The sequence below is a fragment of the Lepisma saccharinum genome, chromosome 1 (assembly GCF_977018435.1).
Source record: "Lepisma saccharinum chromosome 1, izLepSacc3.1, whole genome shotgun sequence".
NCBI lineage: Eukaryota > Metazoa > Arthropoda > Insecta > Zygentoma > Lepismatidae > Lepisma > Lepisma saccharinum.
Window position 1 is genome coordinate 72048870 of NC_139229.1, and position 15190 is coordinate 72064059.

The window sequence follows — 15190 nt, forward strand, 5'->3', positions numbered from 1 at the left end:
AGACGTAGAGTGGAAAATACGTATAATTGGTTGCAAATACTGACTATATCGAAGGCCCTGGCAACATCCAACATGAATTTCCATCCTACATAGATATAGGACCTTGATTCTTCCGTTCTTTTTGGTGTATTCTAACACCACGTTTCGAGAGAGAATCTCTTCTCTCGTCTTCAGAGGAACAAGTTTCTTGCCGGTGGCGGGAATCGAACCTACGACTGGCCTCTTATCTTACTACAACCACTCAACGCCGCCCTAGGAATTCTGTACTAATTGTTGCCCCACTTACGCTACTATTTCTATTTTCTCAGAAGATGGGGCCATATTTGCTTGAATTCTACACTGGGATGGCTTATAGGGTTTTGGGTCATTGCTATAAAGCCTTTCCTTAGTCAACAATTTGGTTTTCTTGTGCAGTACTGCTATCTTGTTCCACTGCATTTGATTTCCCTTACACGTAGTACTCACTCACTGGACTACATTGTTGCAGACTAGCGAGGCTCTGGCGTCTGGACTGACAGCCATTATAATCCTCCGTGGGGGCTCGTGTTGTGTGTTATTCTTGCTTGTTTGTGATTGTTCTAATTCATTTCGTCTTATCACCATTCGCGATTAACTGGAAGTGGCAGAAAAGCGAAGTAAAATACATCAAGCTCTATCAATCAATCCATCTATGTGATACATTCCCACATATGTTCGGCTATTTTTGAACTATCTGTTTCGTCTTTGCGCGTGTGCTGCTCGTGTTCGTCCATCCTCTTGTGTAGAGGGCGTTCAGATTCTCCTATGAAAGCTCGCCCGCATTTACATGTTATACACCCAACGGCAAAAGAAACAGCATGCGAATTGCCCATCACCATTTTCATTCAGTCGGTGTTGTACAATATGATGGTTTTGAATGGAAACAAAGACGTCAATAAGCAGAGGACAATGTCTGTTTCTCACCAACGCCTTAAAACAACATAGGACGTAGAATAAAAAGTAATGAAAATAACGATGGACAATATGATTATCTTTGATGTTGACTGTACATCCAGTAGTAAATCAAGCAAATATGGTCCCCCTCTCCTCAGAGAAACAGTACAATAAGTGTAATATAAATTACTACAGAATTCCGGAGTGGGTGTGTGGGAGGGGAGGGGGTTTGCTTAGCGTACGGGATTTGTCGTAAAAGCACAGATCTGTCTAAGTTCGATTCCGCCACCAGCAAGAAATTTGTTCCCCTGAAGACGAGAGAAGAGATCCCCATCGAAACGCAGCTTAATACTTACTAAATCTTTTTCGCGCAGGCCTCATCTCCACGAAGGTATCAACTCGGGGCAAGCCGTGGCACCTAGCGACCTGTTGGGTGAGAGTGAGTCAAGGCAAGAGCTATGTAAACCTTTCCCTGCTCCCCCTAAAATAGGCAACAGTTAGGCTGGAGAGTTCCAGAACTAACCGATCTCTAACTACGCACTGGTAATGGTTAGGCTGGAGAGTTCATGTAAACTAACCGATCTCTAACCGTGAACTAACCGATCTCTAACTGTAGTTAGAATATGTATAGTTACCAGGAGTAGGCAGTGGATAATGTCCAATATCATTGCATGGTAAGTCCGAATAAGTCGCCCAAAAATGAATTTTTATTTTTAAAAAAATGTTCGTTCAATCTTATATTATTTTCCTTAAAATCTAGAACTAGATGATATTCTCCGATAGGCAGCCTCGGTCTTGTATAGCTTTCTAAACATTTTCTTGTCAAGATACAATCTTTGCTCCCTCTCATGGCATTCAGCAAAGCTTTTTTGAAAGAATATTTGTAATGGTTATAGAATTAGTGAAAGAATATATTGTCCTTTGTTGATAGTACCATTGAACTACGAAATCAAAGTTTAAAAAAGCAGAAAAAAGCAACACACAAAGCCTTGTTTTAATTAAGATTCTACTTCTATTCTTAAATAGATGAAGCCACCAGGCACGAACTCACGTTGCTTAGCAACTGAAGAATGCACTAAATCAGGCAAACGGCATAGAGGACAGGGGGTATGGGGGGAGGACTTATTGTTCTAATAATAAATCAATTTCCGAACATCGTATTGCGTTCGTTTGCTGACATAAATGTAGGTGACATTTCGTACGTCATCGCAAAGTAATTGGGATTTTCGACTATTTTTGGTTTCAAAATATAAATAAATTGAATACAAGCAGATGGCGCATTAAATGGGTTTAACCATTATGTAAGGCAATCATTGTTTGTTTGTGCCCTTTACAAAGAGAGAGAGCTAGAAGTTTAAAAGCCAATACACTTTAAGAACACGTTCGTTATAATTTCAAGATAAATTGAAGAGCTCCAACTCTCCAAACAAGGAGATAGCCTCAGCCCCTTACTAATACTAATGGATCAAATACATAATCAAAGTAGAAGAAGAACACGAAAATGTAAGGTTGTAAGTAGGAAACTGAAACCAGTTTATGTACAATCACTTCCGTATGCTGATGACATAGCATTAATTACATCAACAAAACAGGAACTACAAAATACAGTAATAGAATGGGCCAGCTCAATACAAGATAGAGAAATGATAGTGAACCCAAAGAAGAGTAAAGTAATGCATATATCAAAGCATGGAAATGAAGAGAGATTGGAAATAAAATGGCAAGGGGAGCAGCTAGAACAAGTGAATAGATATGAATATTTGGGAACAGTAATAACAGCTGATGGAAAAGTAGAAGAAGAAATAAATAGCAGGGTTCAAAAAACAAATAAAATATATTACCAAATAAGTAATACAATAGTAGGGAAAAAGGAGGTACAAGAAAATACTAAATTAAGGATTTACAAAACCATAATTATACCAACAATGCTCTATGGCATAGAAAGCTTAACGCTCCAAAATAAGCATAAAAGTAGATTAAGAGCAACAGAGATGAAATACCTCAGAAGAGTCGTAGGAAAAACCAGACGAGATAGAATCAGGAACACGAAAATCAGGGAACAGCTACAAGTAGAATCAATTGAAGAGATAATAGAGAGATGAACACTGGGCTGGTATGGCCATGTCATGAGAATGGGAGAAGAAAGAAAACCGAAACAAGTAATGGAAGCGAGACCAAAAGGAAGGAGAGGAAGAGGAAGACATCGGATAGAATGGAAGCAATACCTGTCAGAGATGGTTACTAAAAGAGGAAAGGCACTAATGGAAGTTAAGAGAATGGCACAAGATAGGAAGAGTTTTAGCAGATGGCTGAAGGACCCCGACGCCTAACAGCACGAAGGGGAAGAAGAAGTAAGTAAGTAAATTGAAGAGTCAACGCATTCTCACAATTCCCGCTGAGAAGCTGCTTGACTGGCACAGCACATGCACGGCTCGACTCGGCACGGCACATGCAAAGCTCGACTCGGCACAGCAAATGCACGGCTCGACTCGGCAGAGCACATACCGGTGGAACAAGATGCAACCAGGCAAATGGATATTCAGATGTTTCAGTGCATTATATGTCTCCCCACCCTCTGCCGTTTCGTTTGACATGGCAGCTTGGATTGGAAGAACCGTAGAGGAATCGTTACTCCATCATGGTTTCTATAAGAGTAACTCCTGATTATCCTGCTCAACATTCCCTATTCATGCATACAGTACAAAAGAAAACGGCGGCTATGAAAGGTTCCACGTACTGCTAGCCGTTTAAAGTAAAAAGCTGGTCCTTGGGAACGAACGACCAGAGACACTTTATTTCTTTAAAAACATTTTAACCGATGCGGTGTTGTGCGGTAACGGGTCGTGAGTGCCGTGCCGACCGCTTCTAATTCGTGTCCTGCTTTAGATTAGAAGTAATAAAACAAAAAATAATAATAAAAAATCAAAACAAAAAAAAACAGGGTATTCCATTCGCACGGAATTTCCACTCCTCAGTTTTCCATGACGTTGGAAACACCTAGTCGAAAAAGAACAATCAAGGGAAATTTATTGGTTCAGCCGGGTTAACTCACGTGTCTGGTGAAGACAAATATTAACGACATCATATTTCCTCCTCCGAGTGTCTTTGAAATGAAATTTCCCTCGCTTTCTTTCACTTTTTTTCTCTGTGGGAAATCAATTCAGTTTCAAGCTCTTGTTCTTATTCTGGACAATGGATACATCTGCTGTTCACTCTGACAAACTGACGACGTGTGCCAGAGGCGACGCCACGGGATGGGAGAGGATGAGATCTAGCACAGTGAAATAATCGTAGCCCACCTTTCTGCCCACCAAATTAACTTACACGATAGATTTTCATAATTTTTATAGTAGAGCAAGAAACAAACATGCAAAAAATTATAAAAAGTAAGAGAAGAGAGAGAGATAGAAAAAGAAAGGGAGAGAACAAGAGGGAAAATAGGAGAGGGGGAGAATAAGAAACAGAGTAGGAAGGGTAGGAAGAAAGAAAGAAAAAATAAGGAGGAAAGGAGATAGAAAGAAGGAAAAGAACAGGGGGAGATAAGGTAAAACAGATGAGACAGAATAATGCTGGAAGAAAAAGAAAGAAAGAAAGAATCTTGGCAGAGTTCACGTGAAAATGAGCCCGACCCAAACAAAATCCTATGGCAATGCCCCTGATTTGTGCAGGAACACAGACAGATCTATGCCTTTACAGGATTCGAAACTAGGACCTCTCGTCTAGCAGCGACTGTGCGAAGTGTCGGTTCAAAATTTCTCATGGCCTTGTTATCTACAATTGCTTCGTCTTACTCTGTTCCTTTATCTCATTATTCATGAGACACAAACCTTCTTCCTTGTTACTGGACATATTTTGAACCGTGCCACAAGTGAAAACCTGTAAAGGTATTGGAAACGTACCCTAACTTAGAACACAATAAATTGTTATGCGGGCAGAAGGATACGACCACAACGAACACATGATTCAGACTCCAAACCCACTATGAACGGTCGACACGGCTCAGCACATGCACGGCACGACTCGACACAGTACATGCACGGCACGACTCAACACAGCACAAGCACGGCACAGCTCGACACAGCGCATGCACGGCACGACTTGACACAGCACATGCCGGTAGTGGTTGTAATTGGTGAGTAGCAGGATAAATGGAACAAGAGTAAGAAAAACAAGGGATACACGATTAATTTCCACGCGTCGTCCTTCTGTTAATATATCTATCTATATCCTACTGTAGTACATTTTCCGCGTATATTTCAATTAGGTATGTTATCAAGATTGCGAAGGTATTTTAAAAATCATGACGAGGAGATCAGACTTCGAGACTTCTCGAGGCGAGAACGAGATTCTGTGTCTGTCACACTCGGTCTCATTTGATTTTGACGAACTTCGAGTGCAGAGCCGTAAATACTGCCATCTTAATATCCTCATTTGCCTTTTTCAGTATACTTTACACCTTCAGCATATTGAGGACAGTAATGACGTTAATTTGTATCCATCTTAGTACCGCTCTTCCGTCTCGGTATGCCAATCGTGACGATGTGGGTGAATGATGATTATAAGAAATTGATTAAGGATACTCACACAGAAACACCCATGCCAAGTCCAGACTCGTTGCGAGACGTGAGTCGACCACTCGACCTGCTTGTCCAGCGAGGCGACGGTAACGATGTTAATTACACGGTCAATAGTGAAGGTAGAATTTCCTACGAGATCTAATTTATTTCCATTTTGCATTAAAGGTGACCTTACATTTGTCTGTAGGTTACAAGGAAGAGGTGTAAGGAAGGACGATGTACAGTCAACCGCAATAAAAATGGGACAAGTAGATCCTTAAATCCTCACCACACACACTGCAATGTGTCGTATGTTTGAACAGTTGTTATTGAAGCTCGTTAATCGCCGTAGAGGTAGGTAACACGCATTGCAGAGATGTAAGGATGCGTGGCCTATTTTTCATTGCGGGTGAATGTACATACATTTGTATTTTACTTATTTTCTGTCATTTTTAGTTAATCGCGACGATGGCGAAAGCACATTATAAAAAGGAACACGAATGACCAGTCGGCTACTACAACCTGGAACTTTTGTTGTCGCTAGTCGACCAATCAGCTAGCTAGAAAAAAACGAGGAGAGTTTAGTGTTGTCTTGTTACCATTTCCACTTTAAGATAACTAGAAAAGTTTGCGATTTTATTATCCTAGGGACGCTTTGATAGCACAAACAGGATACCTATTACATAGAACATGCGTACTATGATGCAGAAACGAGATAGAGTAAGTTAAATGAGATCTGCGTAGAATGTAGTGGATTGAAAGTCAAGGCCTGGTAAATCAATCTGGGTTACTAGGGAGAAAGCAATAGAAAGTGGCAAAGATAAGAAAGAAACTGAGAGCATGAGAGAAAGGTTGACCAGACAATGTAATATACACAAAAAAACAATAGTGTACATTCTATTTTGAAGGGAAAGTGTCATTACCAATCAATAATTTCCTCAATAATTTCCTCATCTCTTTCAAGCGCCATCTCTTATTTCAAATTAAGATGTGGAAAAAAGTAAAACAAAATATGCTATTTATCATGTCCGTACTTAATTTGGTAGCTGTGGCGGCTATTTGGGAGCAGTAGCACCCCCCCCCCACTTCTGCCACTTTTGTCCCCGCACCATGTTAAATCTTATCTACGTGGGGAAGTAAAATGTCTTTGTCCCCCTAACTTTTGGCACCTTACCCCCCTAGTTTTGGAACTCAATCGCCGCCACTGGTTGGTAGCCGTGTTGTTTACATACTTGTAGATGAAAGTGCTTATGTGTATCATACAAATTCTATTTTCGTTTATATGTAGGTCACGTGTAGTGGTGGCTTTGTTTTTGTACATTGTTTTGCGTCTGACTTCGAACTCACTCCTGTTCGTAGCTGTACAGTGGGATCCATGAGTATTACCGTACAAATTGTCCATCACCATGTTCGTGCACTTTATTTGACCCAATAAGAGCTTCAGGAATTAAAAGAAAACTCAAAACAAGCTGTTGACAACTTCTGCACCAGCATACATAAAAATCCATCGCTTAAAAGCACATAGGATGTAAGAGAAAAATTGATAAAAATAGTCATGGAAAATTTGCCGAGCAATACTAGTGGATCCCACTGTACAATACAACAGTTTCACCTTCAAGTAACAATTGGGAACAAGCTCTAAAAGTGCGACAGTACTTACTCTAAAAAGACGCCCTAAAGTAAGAGATCGGCAAGAAGCTCTAAAAATGTGACAGTACTTACTCTAAAAATACGTCTTGAAGTAAGAGATGGGAAAAAAGCTCTAAAAGTGTGGCAGTACTTACTCTAAAAATACGCCCTGAGGTAAGAGATGGGAAGAAGCTCTAAACGTGTAAATGTAAAGGTAAAAAAAAAAGGTAAAGTGCTCCCCTGTGCTTAGCACCACGCCATGAAGGCGTATAGGGGGTGTGGGGGTAACGCCCCACACTTTCTTGATCCGGTCGTGAGTGGGGGTGATGTGATCAGCATCACGCCCCTGACCGCCTTTACCCCCCAGGGTTTCCCCCAGGTACCCATGTTATTCGACGCTGGGTGGGCGCCGGGGCCGCTTCCATCGTTAGAAAAGTTCCCGGATTTGAACCGGCCGGGGATCGAACCCGGGACCTTGAGCATGGTAGTCAGACGCGTTACCGACTGAGCCACCGCGGCTCTAAACGTGTGGCAGTACTTACTCTAAAAATACGCCCTGAAGTAAGAGATCGGCAAGAAGCTCTAAAAATGTGGCAGTACTTACTCTAAAAATACGTCTTGAAGTAAGATATAGAGAAAAGTCTCTAAAAGTGTAGCAGTACTTTAGTCTAAAAATACACTGAAGTAAGAGATGGGAAGAAGCTCTAAATTTGTGGCAGTACTTACTCTAAAAAGACGTCACTTTCACTCCTCGGTAGTATCAGCTTGGGCAGTACGATCGCCTTCTTCCTCCTGGTCTTCAAGGTACACATGGTGGTGGTGAAGTGGAAATCGGGCTGGGGGCTGTGCGGCGACAGGATGGTCAGCCTTCGATTCTCGCCGGGCAGCGAGAGATGCATCGGTACAGGAGGTCTCCGATTGTCGGCGGTTCTCGGCTCGAACCCGGCGAAGATGCCCCGCTTCCTCTCGGCACTCATCTCCTCCTCGTCTCCCGAAGCCGTCCTCCTGCGGAACAGCGTCTTGGAGTCCTTCTCGAGGCTTTCCAAAGACCTCGTCTCCACGGAGGCCGAGATGACCTTCCTCATGTCCCTCTCGGAGCTGTGCCGTGACGCGATCTCGAACCCCGAGGTGGACAGTCTTTGAGGCTTTAGGTTCTCCATGGAGCGTGCCTGCTCTACCTTTCCGGCGGCGAGCCATTGTCGACGCTCTTTTGTCTCTTGGCTTGCCGACCTAAGAACGTGGCTGCTGGACTCACTCTTGAGGTCCGAACTCTCCTCGAAACTGCTGAGCCGTACGCTACTCCCTGCTTCCGTTGTAGATGAGCAAGTGTCTTCAATTATTGCTGGTATGTCGCAGCTCCCGCTGCTGCTAAAGCTGTCCATTGTCGAACGGGAGAAGATCTTATTGCTGCTGAAGCTGCTGGTCGTGGCGCTGCTGCTTGCGGACTTCATGACTTGTCGACGCTCCACGACTTGCTGCTGTTGCTGCGTCAGGAGCTGCTGCTGCGTCAAGAACTGCAGCTTATGGTACTGACCACTGTACTGCTCCGACTTTTCCTCCTCCATTGTTGAAACGTGCAGGACCTTATCCACACGTCTGCCGAGGACCCGCTTCCCTCTGCTTACGACTGCAGCTGGTCTACTCGCAGACAAGAACAACACGTCTCCTGTACGCGGCCAATTTTAATGTTGGCACCGAGTCTCACTGAAGTGATCCAAGTTTAGCTGCCACGACACAAGCACTTTATCAGCGCGTCTCAATGGCGCGCTCCGAACAGAAAAAAAAATGAAACCACTAACACAGGAACACAGAACACAACCACAATAAAATTGGTGCATGCACCTCTCCTCCTCTCTCTCTCTCTCTTCAGCTACGGGGACACTTTTATCTTCCGCTTACGCCCCTTGATCCCCGTGAGGATGTCTTCCCCCTCGTCACGACCGCCCCTGGCCACAACCGGAGACGGGCAGCGCATACTGTTGCATAGGCGATCCTTGTGTGAAGCGACGCGTGCGGTGCGTGCGTGTGAGCCGCGAGTACGTGGAACATGGTAAGGTTGTGACGCTGGCCGGGAAACGGCGCGAGGCACGGAGCGGTCTTGGGGTCGGGAAGGCGCCGATGTTGCCCGAAGAGTACCGAACGAGCTACGGTACAGCATCCAGTGCGCGTTGAGTGTTTCCTCGGAGAGAGAGAGATTGAGAGTAAAAAGGTGGGTGGGAGGAGGAAATTGTCTATTATGACCAGAGTGTAATATTAGCATCGTTAGACGATGATGTGTGTCAGAAGAAGTACAGGAAGCTGCATAAAACTCTAACTCGACAAAAGCAATTAAGAGCTCTGTGGGTAAAATGACCAGCCAATACGAGAGTAGATACTTGCTTTGAAAAATTCCTGCTAAAGTTAAAAGTTTGATGCTTCTTTTCCCGTCGTACAAAACATCCAAGCTTGTATCTACGGCTTATTTCTAACATTAGTTTAATTTTTGAACGTTTAAGCTTCTACGGACGGTTTATTTCTAACCCCAGTTTAATTTTTGAACGTTTAAGCTTGTATAGACGGTTTATTTCTAATAACAGATTAATTTTTGAACGTTTAAGCTTCTATGGACAGTTTATTTCTAACCCCAGTTTAATTTTTGAACGTTTAAGCTTGTATGGACGGTTTATTTCTAACACCAGCTTAATTTTTGAATATTTAAGCCATTATCGACGGCTTTCTTCTAACTTTAGTTTAATTTTTGAGAATATCAGCGTATCGAGTTTTCTTCTGACTGGTTAAATTTTTGAATATTTATGTCTTTATCGTCGGCCTATTTCTAAATTTAGTTTAATTTCTGAACGTTTAAGCGTCTATGGACGGTTTGTTTCCAACACCAGATTAATTTTTGGAAGTTAAAATGGAAGTATGTTTATCATATCAACGATATCTATGGAATATGAATGCTTGGACATTAATCGACATTAGAATCAATAATCTGTTTGTATGAGTAGAGAAATGTTTATGTCAGCAACCGTCCTACTAAGACACAACAAAATTAATACTTTAAAAAATATTCAAAGTGGACTCATTATCAATTGTCTTATAATAGCAAGCACGGGCAACTGGCGAACCATCAGAAAGAATGAAACAGTGAAATTACTCAGAGCTTCTCAGCTTATCAACTAACAGTCTTCAACCTAAACTGACAGAGGAAATTTATGGTAGTATCGATTTCAGGGTTGCCATAGGCGTACGGTTCAGATTTTCTTACGAACTTTTTTTAAAGTATAATTAAGTGCGTTGAACATAAAATACAGAAAGTGCAACAATCGGTAAAGATTACAATGCATTCAAAAGACATCGGACATACATTGCAGTTTAAAAGTTGATTGTTTTCCGGTAAAAATTGCAAAGATAATAGTGTAGTTCACCATATTTTAGGGTTCAATCCCAATAACATTCTCGATACGCTACGCGCACAGTCATATTTACAGAAATTCCCACTACTAAAGAATCTCAGGTACTACCACTGGCGTATGCAAGGGGGCGGAGATGTTTCAGGCTAGAGCCCCCCCCCCCCCCGAAATTTTGAGAAAATGAAACTTTTCAAATGAAAGCAGTAAAGAACTCAGTAAAAAATCATACTAGTAAATGTAAACTCATTAAAATTATTTCTATTGCCATTTTTGTCTTTGAACAACTTTTAAAACAAAGGTTATGAGTGGATAGAGAAAATCAAGTAAAATGAACACACTTTGTTGCACCTTTTCGTGAGATTAGCACCTTTTTCCTTCCATTTCTATCATGTTGCGTTAAAAAAATGGACAGTAAAATAAATTATTTTCACTCTTCTTGAGGAGCTACATGAAATCTATAGTCTCATTTTGTAGAGAATAACGAGAGCTATAAAATGGTAAAATATAAATTATACATGACTAATTACTAATTATGTTCTTTTCTACAGTCTTGAATAAATAATGTTAATGTAACTGGTTTAGACCTGAACAAAGACATTTCATAAGTTGAACCTTTTTGCCCTTTCCAGACCATAATTTTTCACCTTAAAATCCGTTCCCTAAAAAAATGTCCTACATTTTGTACTGTTCTACGCAATTACAAATTCTATTCAAACAGAATTTTCTCTTCTAAAATGAGTTTTCACTGAATAAATGAATACTGAGTACGCGAAATGTATGTAACTTGAAGCCCTTATGTGGGATACATTGAACAGGAAACATAGAGAACTGAACTGCCACCTAGTGGGAATTCTAGTATTTTCATCGATAACTCTGACATGAGACTTATTGATTTTACATTTACCTTTAAACGTGTAATTTTAGTGATATTAATAATGAAACAATGTTTCTTCGTCTTGCGATACATATCGTCATGGTTTTATGCATTTCAACGTATAATTACAATCCATAATGTTGGAAATATCTCGTACAAGCTAACAGACAGATATAATCATTACATGTTACATTTAATTTATACATATATTTTGTATTATTATTTAAGAACAATAAGAGTGACAGAAAAGCGAAGGACAATGAAACAAATTGTCCTCATTCCAAAGCGTGTGGTATGTGTCGCTCTGTTCGACTAAGCGCTTTGTAAACGAGAACTGAATCATCTATGTGTTGAAGTAATCTGTGGTCAACTCCGTTTAGCTATCAAAAAGATACTTAAATACATTTTATTGTTATTATCATACATGTAAAGGTTTCTTAAACTTACTAAAATTAATGTAAAGAATTTTCACTTTGGCAGAATACAAGGAAAAACATTACAAAAGACTTGTAACTCTGGCGTCGTCTTGGAGAAATGTAAAAAAAATTCTGTATAAAAGGGAAACTTTCTGTCAACTCTCCTGGTTTCGTAAGGCTGGTATCAAGGGATATCTGGGAAGTACCTTAGCCGTTACTCTTCGAAGCAGATTTTGCTGCAAACCCTAGCAGGTACTTCAAAACCAGAAGTCGTAAGGTGTATTCTCTGCATCATCAAATGACTAGGGATTTAGACTTCGATCTAGCTAATAGGTATAGACATTGATTTATTTATTTTTTTCCGAAAATCGGTATTATTTTCCCCAAAATTCGCGTTTTTATTTTAGCACATTTTCTGCCAAATGTACTAAAAATTATACATTTATTGAACTTCTAAAATAAACTGGAGGTCACATGGCATGCGCCAGTTAGAGTTTGATACGTTGGAACTGATTCTTGAGTGAGTTAATTTTTACTATTTCTCGCGCGACAAATACGGATTTTACGGTTCTCGATCTCCCGTACTCGATCTCCCGCCAGGACCCCGCATCTTTGCTCGGAGATTCAAAACGTTCCGAATAAAGGAGAAAAATTGTGGGAAGCATTCATTTACATGTGTTTGATGCAGCCTTTCGGAATTATTCCATGCATAACACGCATTATAGTTTCCTCCTGGATAAAATATTGGAAAAAGTGTGCGTTATAATGCATAAATATGGTATATTTTGTACGTTTAAGCCTAAAACACAAGTATATTGGATTTTCGCGGTATTTTTCTTTGATAAAGCACAAAATGTGTTGAAATTCGCGAAAATGGCTACAATTCGCATTTTATGCAAAATTCGAGTAATTTCACGACTTCGAATGTTTGAAAACTGTTCACAATATGTCACTGCACATTCATAACCACTTTCTTGAAGCAATTAATATTTTTCGGTGTTTTAGCGTTTACGAAAAGTCAATGGCCCTACTAATAGGTTACGACCTACAAGCTATATCGGTGAAAAATCTGTTTGAAATTTATGTATACCGTCTGAAGGTTGAATAGAAGATTAATTAATGTAACACCATTAAGCCTTGTTTCCATGATATGCAAAACTCAATATGCTGACCAAGGCAGACATTTATTATATTATAAAACATAAACTAATCGTAACGTTTCAACCGTCTAGCGAGGTCTTCTTCAGACTCTGCACCAAGTACAAATGTAACAAGGTACAAAACAGGACGATATACGTATATAAGCAAAAATTACTCCCCTCCAGACTATTAGAAAGTTGTTCTGGAACATTCTAGCAGGTGGCTTTCCCTTGTCAACTGTACTTTCACCTGAAAGGCTAAACATTTTCTTTCATCTGGAATGTGGCTGGACTCTTTATCTCACGCTATTTTCCCTTCATTCGTCTTCCTTCTTCTCTCCTCTTTCTCTCTTGTCCTTTCCACTCTTATTATATTAATTCTACATACACATTGATTCTGTTGCATCGTCACCCGCTTCCAAAATTATAAAAAGGCACACCTAGACCTATTGCATGCATGAACGAAATCTCATAGACATCTATATACCAGACTGGAAATGTAGGCCTTCAAACATGGTTCAACTTGAAACCAAACATTTTAAAGCCGGAGGATACTATCATGGCTCCAAGCATACCTTCATATTTCCACTTGTAACAACTATTTTGAAGATTGCACCAACCAGGATTGCAATTTTTAAGTTTACTAACTCTACATATTCCATTCCACAAGTGAGAACAAATATTTTTTTCATGGATATGAAAACAATAACAAGCTATAATGTGCAGATCCGCCATATTTCTATACCATTGTCTATGCGCGAACGAAGATGCGCGGCTTCGAACAAAAGCGCATCGTTTCCAGTCTGTATATAGAGGTCTGTGCGAAATCTGCTGTCAGATTTTGTCTTGCCGCGTCGTGTCGTGTCGCGTTGCGGCTCGTCGCGTCGTGTCGAATCCTTTGTTCGGCTGACCTTACTGTTGCAGTCTAGGAGCGGACAACATCCGACGGGTGAAAAATGCCCGATGCTTGCTGGCTGAAACGTCCAGTAAATCGAAACCGGCGCGGGATCCGATTCCAAATGAAAATTGGGTCAAAATACTAATGACGTCAGCCACAGCCTGCGCGCGCGCACACACACAAACACACACACACACACACACACACACACACACACACACACACACACACACACACACACACACACACACACACACACACACACGCACCTGCGAGCCTAATCTAGTCTCGTCGGAGAGAAGTTCAGCTGGATGAACGTAGGCGGGATTCAGCAGCGCGTGAAGAACCGGTAGTTCCCAGCTGTATCGCTAACAAGCTCCGAAAACTTCCTTCCCCAGATTTCGCCTTTGTCATTTTTTCTCTCTCTCCCACCGACCAAACAGGCCGAAATAATTTGACACGAGTTTTCCGTTCCAGAAAAAAGATTGCTACGTTACTTCCACATGAAACATCAATCTACTGACGTTTCGAAACGAATTGGAGCTTAAGAAGCGACCATCGGGCGGACGAATGGGGGAGAGACAATAAGGTGTGGTCCTTATTGGGGTACTAAAGGTGTACTAAATAGTCCAGCCATTTCGGGAATAATTCCGTCCTTACAAAATATAAAATACTATTGTTTGGTTTGAGAGTTATTAAGACTTTCAACTCGCAGTGATTCACTAAAAATATTATAAATAGTGAGTTTTTCTACAAAACTACTATTTTTAATTTTCAAAAATAGATTTATTGATATATTATGAAAGTTTACGCTATTTGAAAAAAAAACGGAATTTGATAGGTGGAACCGTTCCATTATTCCCGACATTCGACGTTTCTTGTCCTTTACTGACTGGGATAAAAAGCATAGGTACCAATTCCTATGCACAGCCGTATCACTAACATAGATTCTGTAAGGATGACATTTTAGCATGAAATACAGGGTGTCTCAGAAATAGGTGGCATAACTTTACGAGTGTGTTCCTTACATGTAAACAATGAAGTTTATATGAACATAGGTTCGGAAATGTTTGATTTCCGAGTTATAGGCTGTCATAAAATATGCTCACTGGAATTTGTCCATCTTCCACAGGTGGTTTCCTGTAACAGAACCAGCTATTTGATGAGTGGTACATGCTGACTGGACCTTGTTGAGACCATGTACACCAATCAGGAACGAGCAGATATGCACTTCATGTATGGTTTGGGAGATGGCAATGCTGCAGAGGCCCGTCGTTTGTACCACGAAAGGTACCCACACCGAAGATGCCCAGATAGAAAAAACATTTGTGAGTATCCATCGCCGCCTGTGTGAATTTTTACAATTTTGCA

At 40.8% G+C, this 15190-nt stretch overlaps 1 protein-coding gene across 6 annotated transcripts in view; it reads right to left on the reverse strand.

Moving 5' to 3' along the window:
• dnc (phosphodiesterase dunce) overlaps window positions 1–15190 on the reverse strand; it is an 865583-nt gene that overhangs the window by 604555 nt on the left and 245838 nt on the right. For 2 of the 6 annotated variants that reach the window (XM_083132882.1, XM_083132872.1), the window contains exon 1: window positions 7824–8930. The exons of 2 other annotated variants lie outside the window; for them this stretch is intronic. In XM_083132882.1, the coding sequence (XP_082989008.1) occupies window positions 7824–8662 (839 nt within the window). In that variant the 5' untranslated portion in view covers window positions 8663–8930. Of the gene's footprint in view, window positions 1–7823; window positions 8932–15190 lie in introns of those variants that run through there. 2 more of the 6 variants (XM_083132866.1, XM_083132891.1) reach the window with 2 other exon arrangements.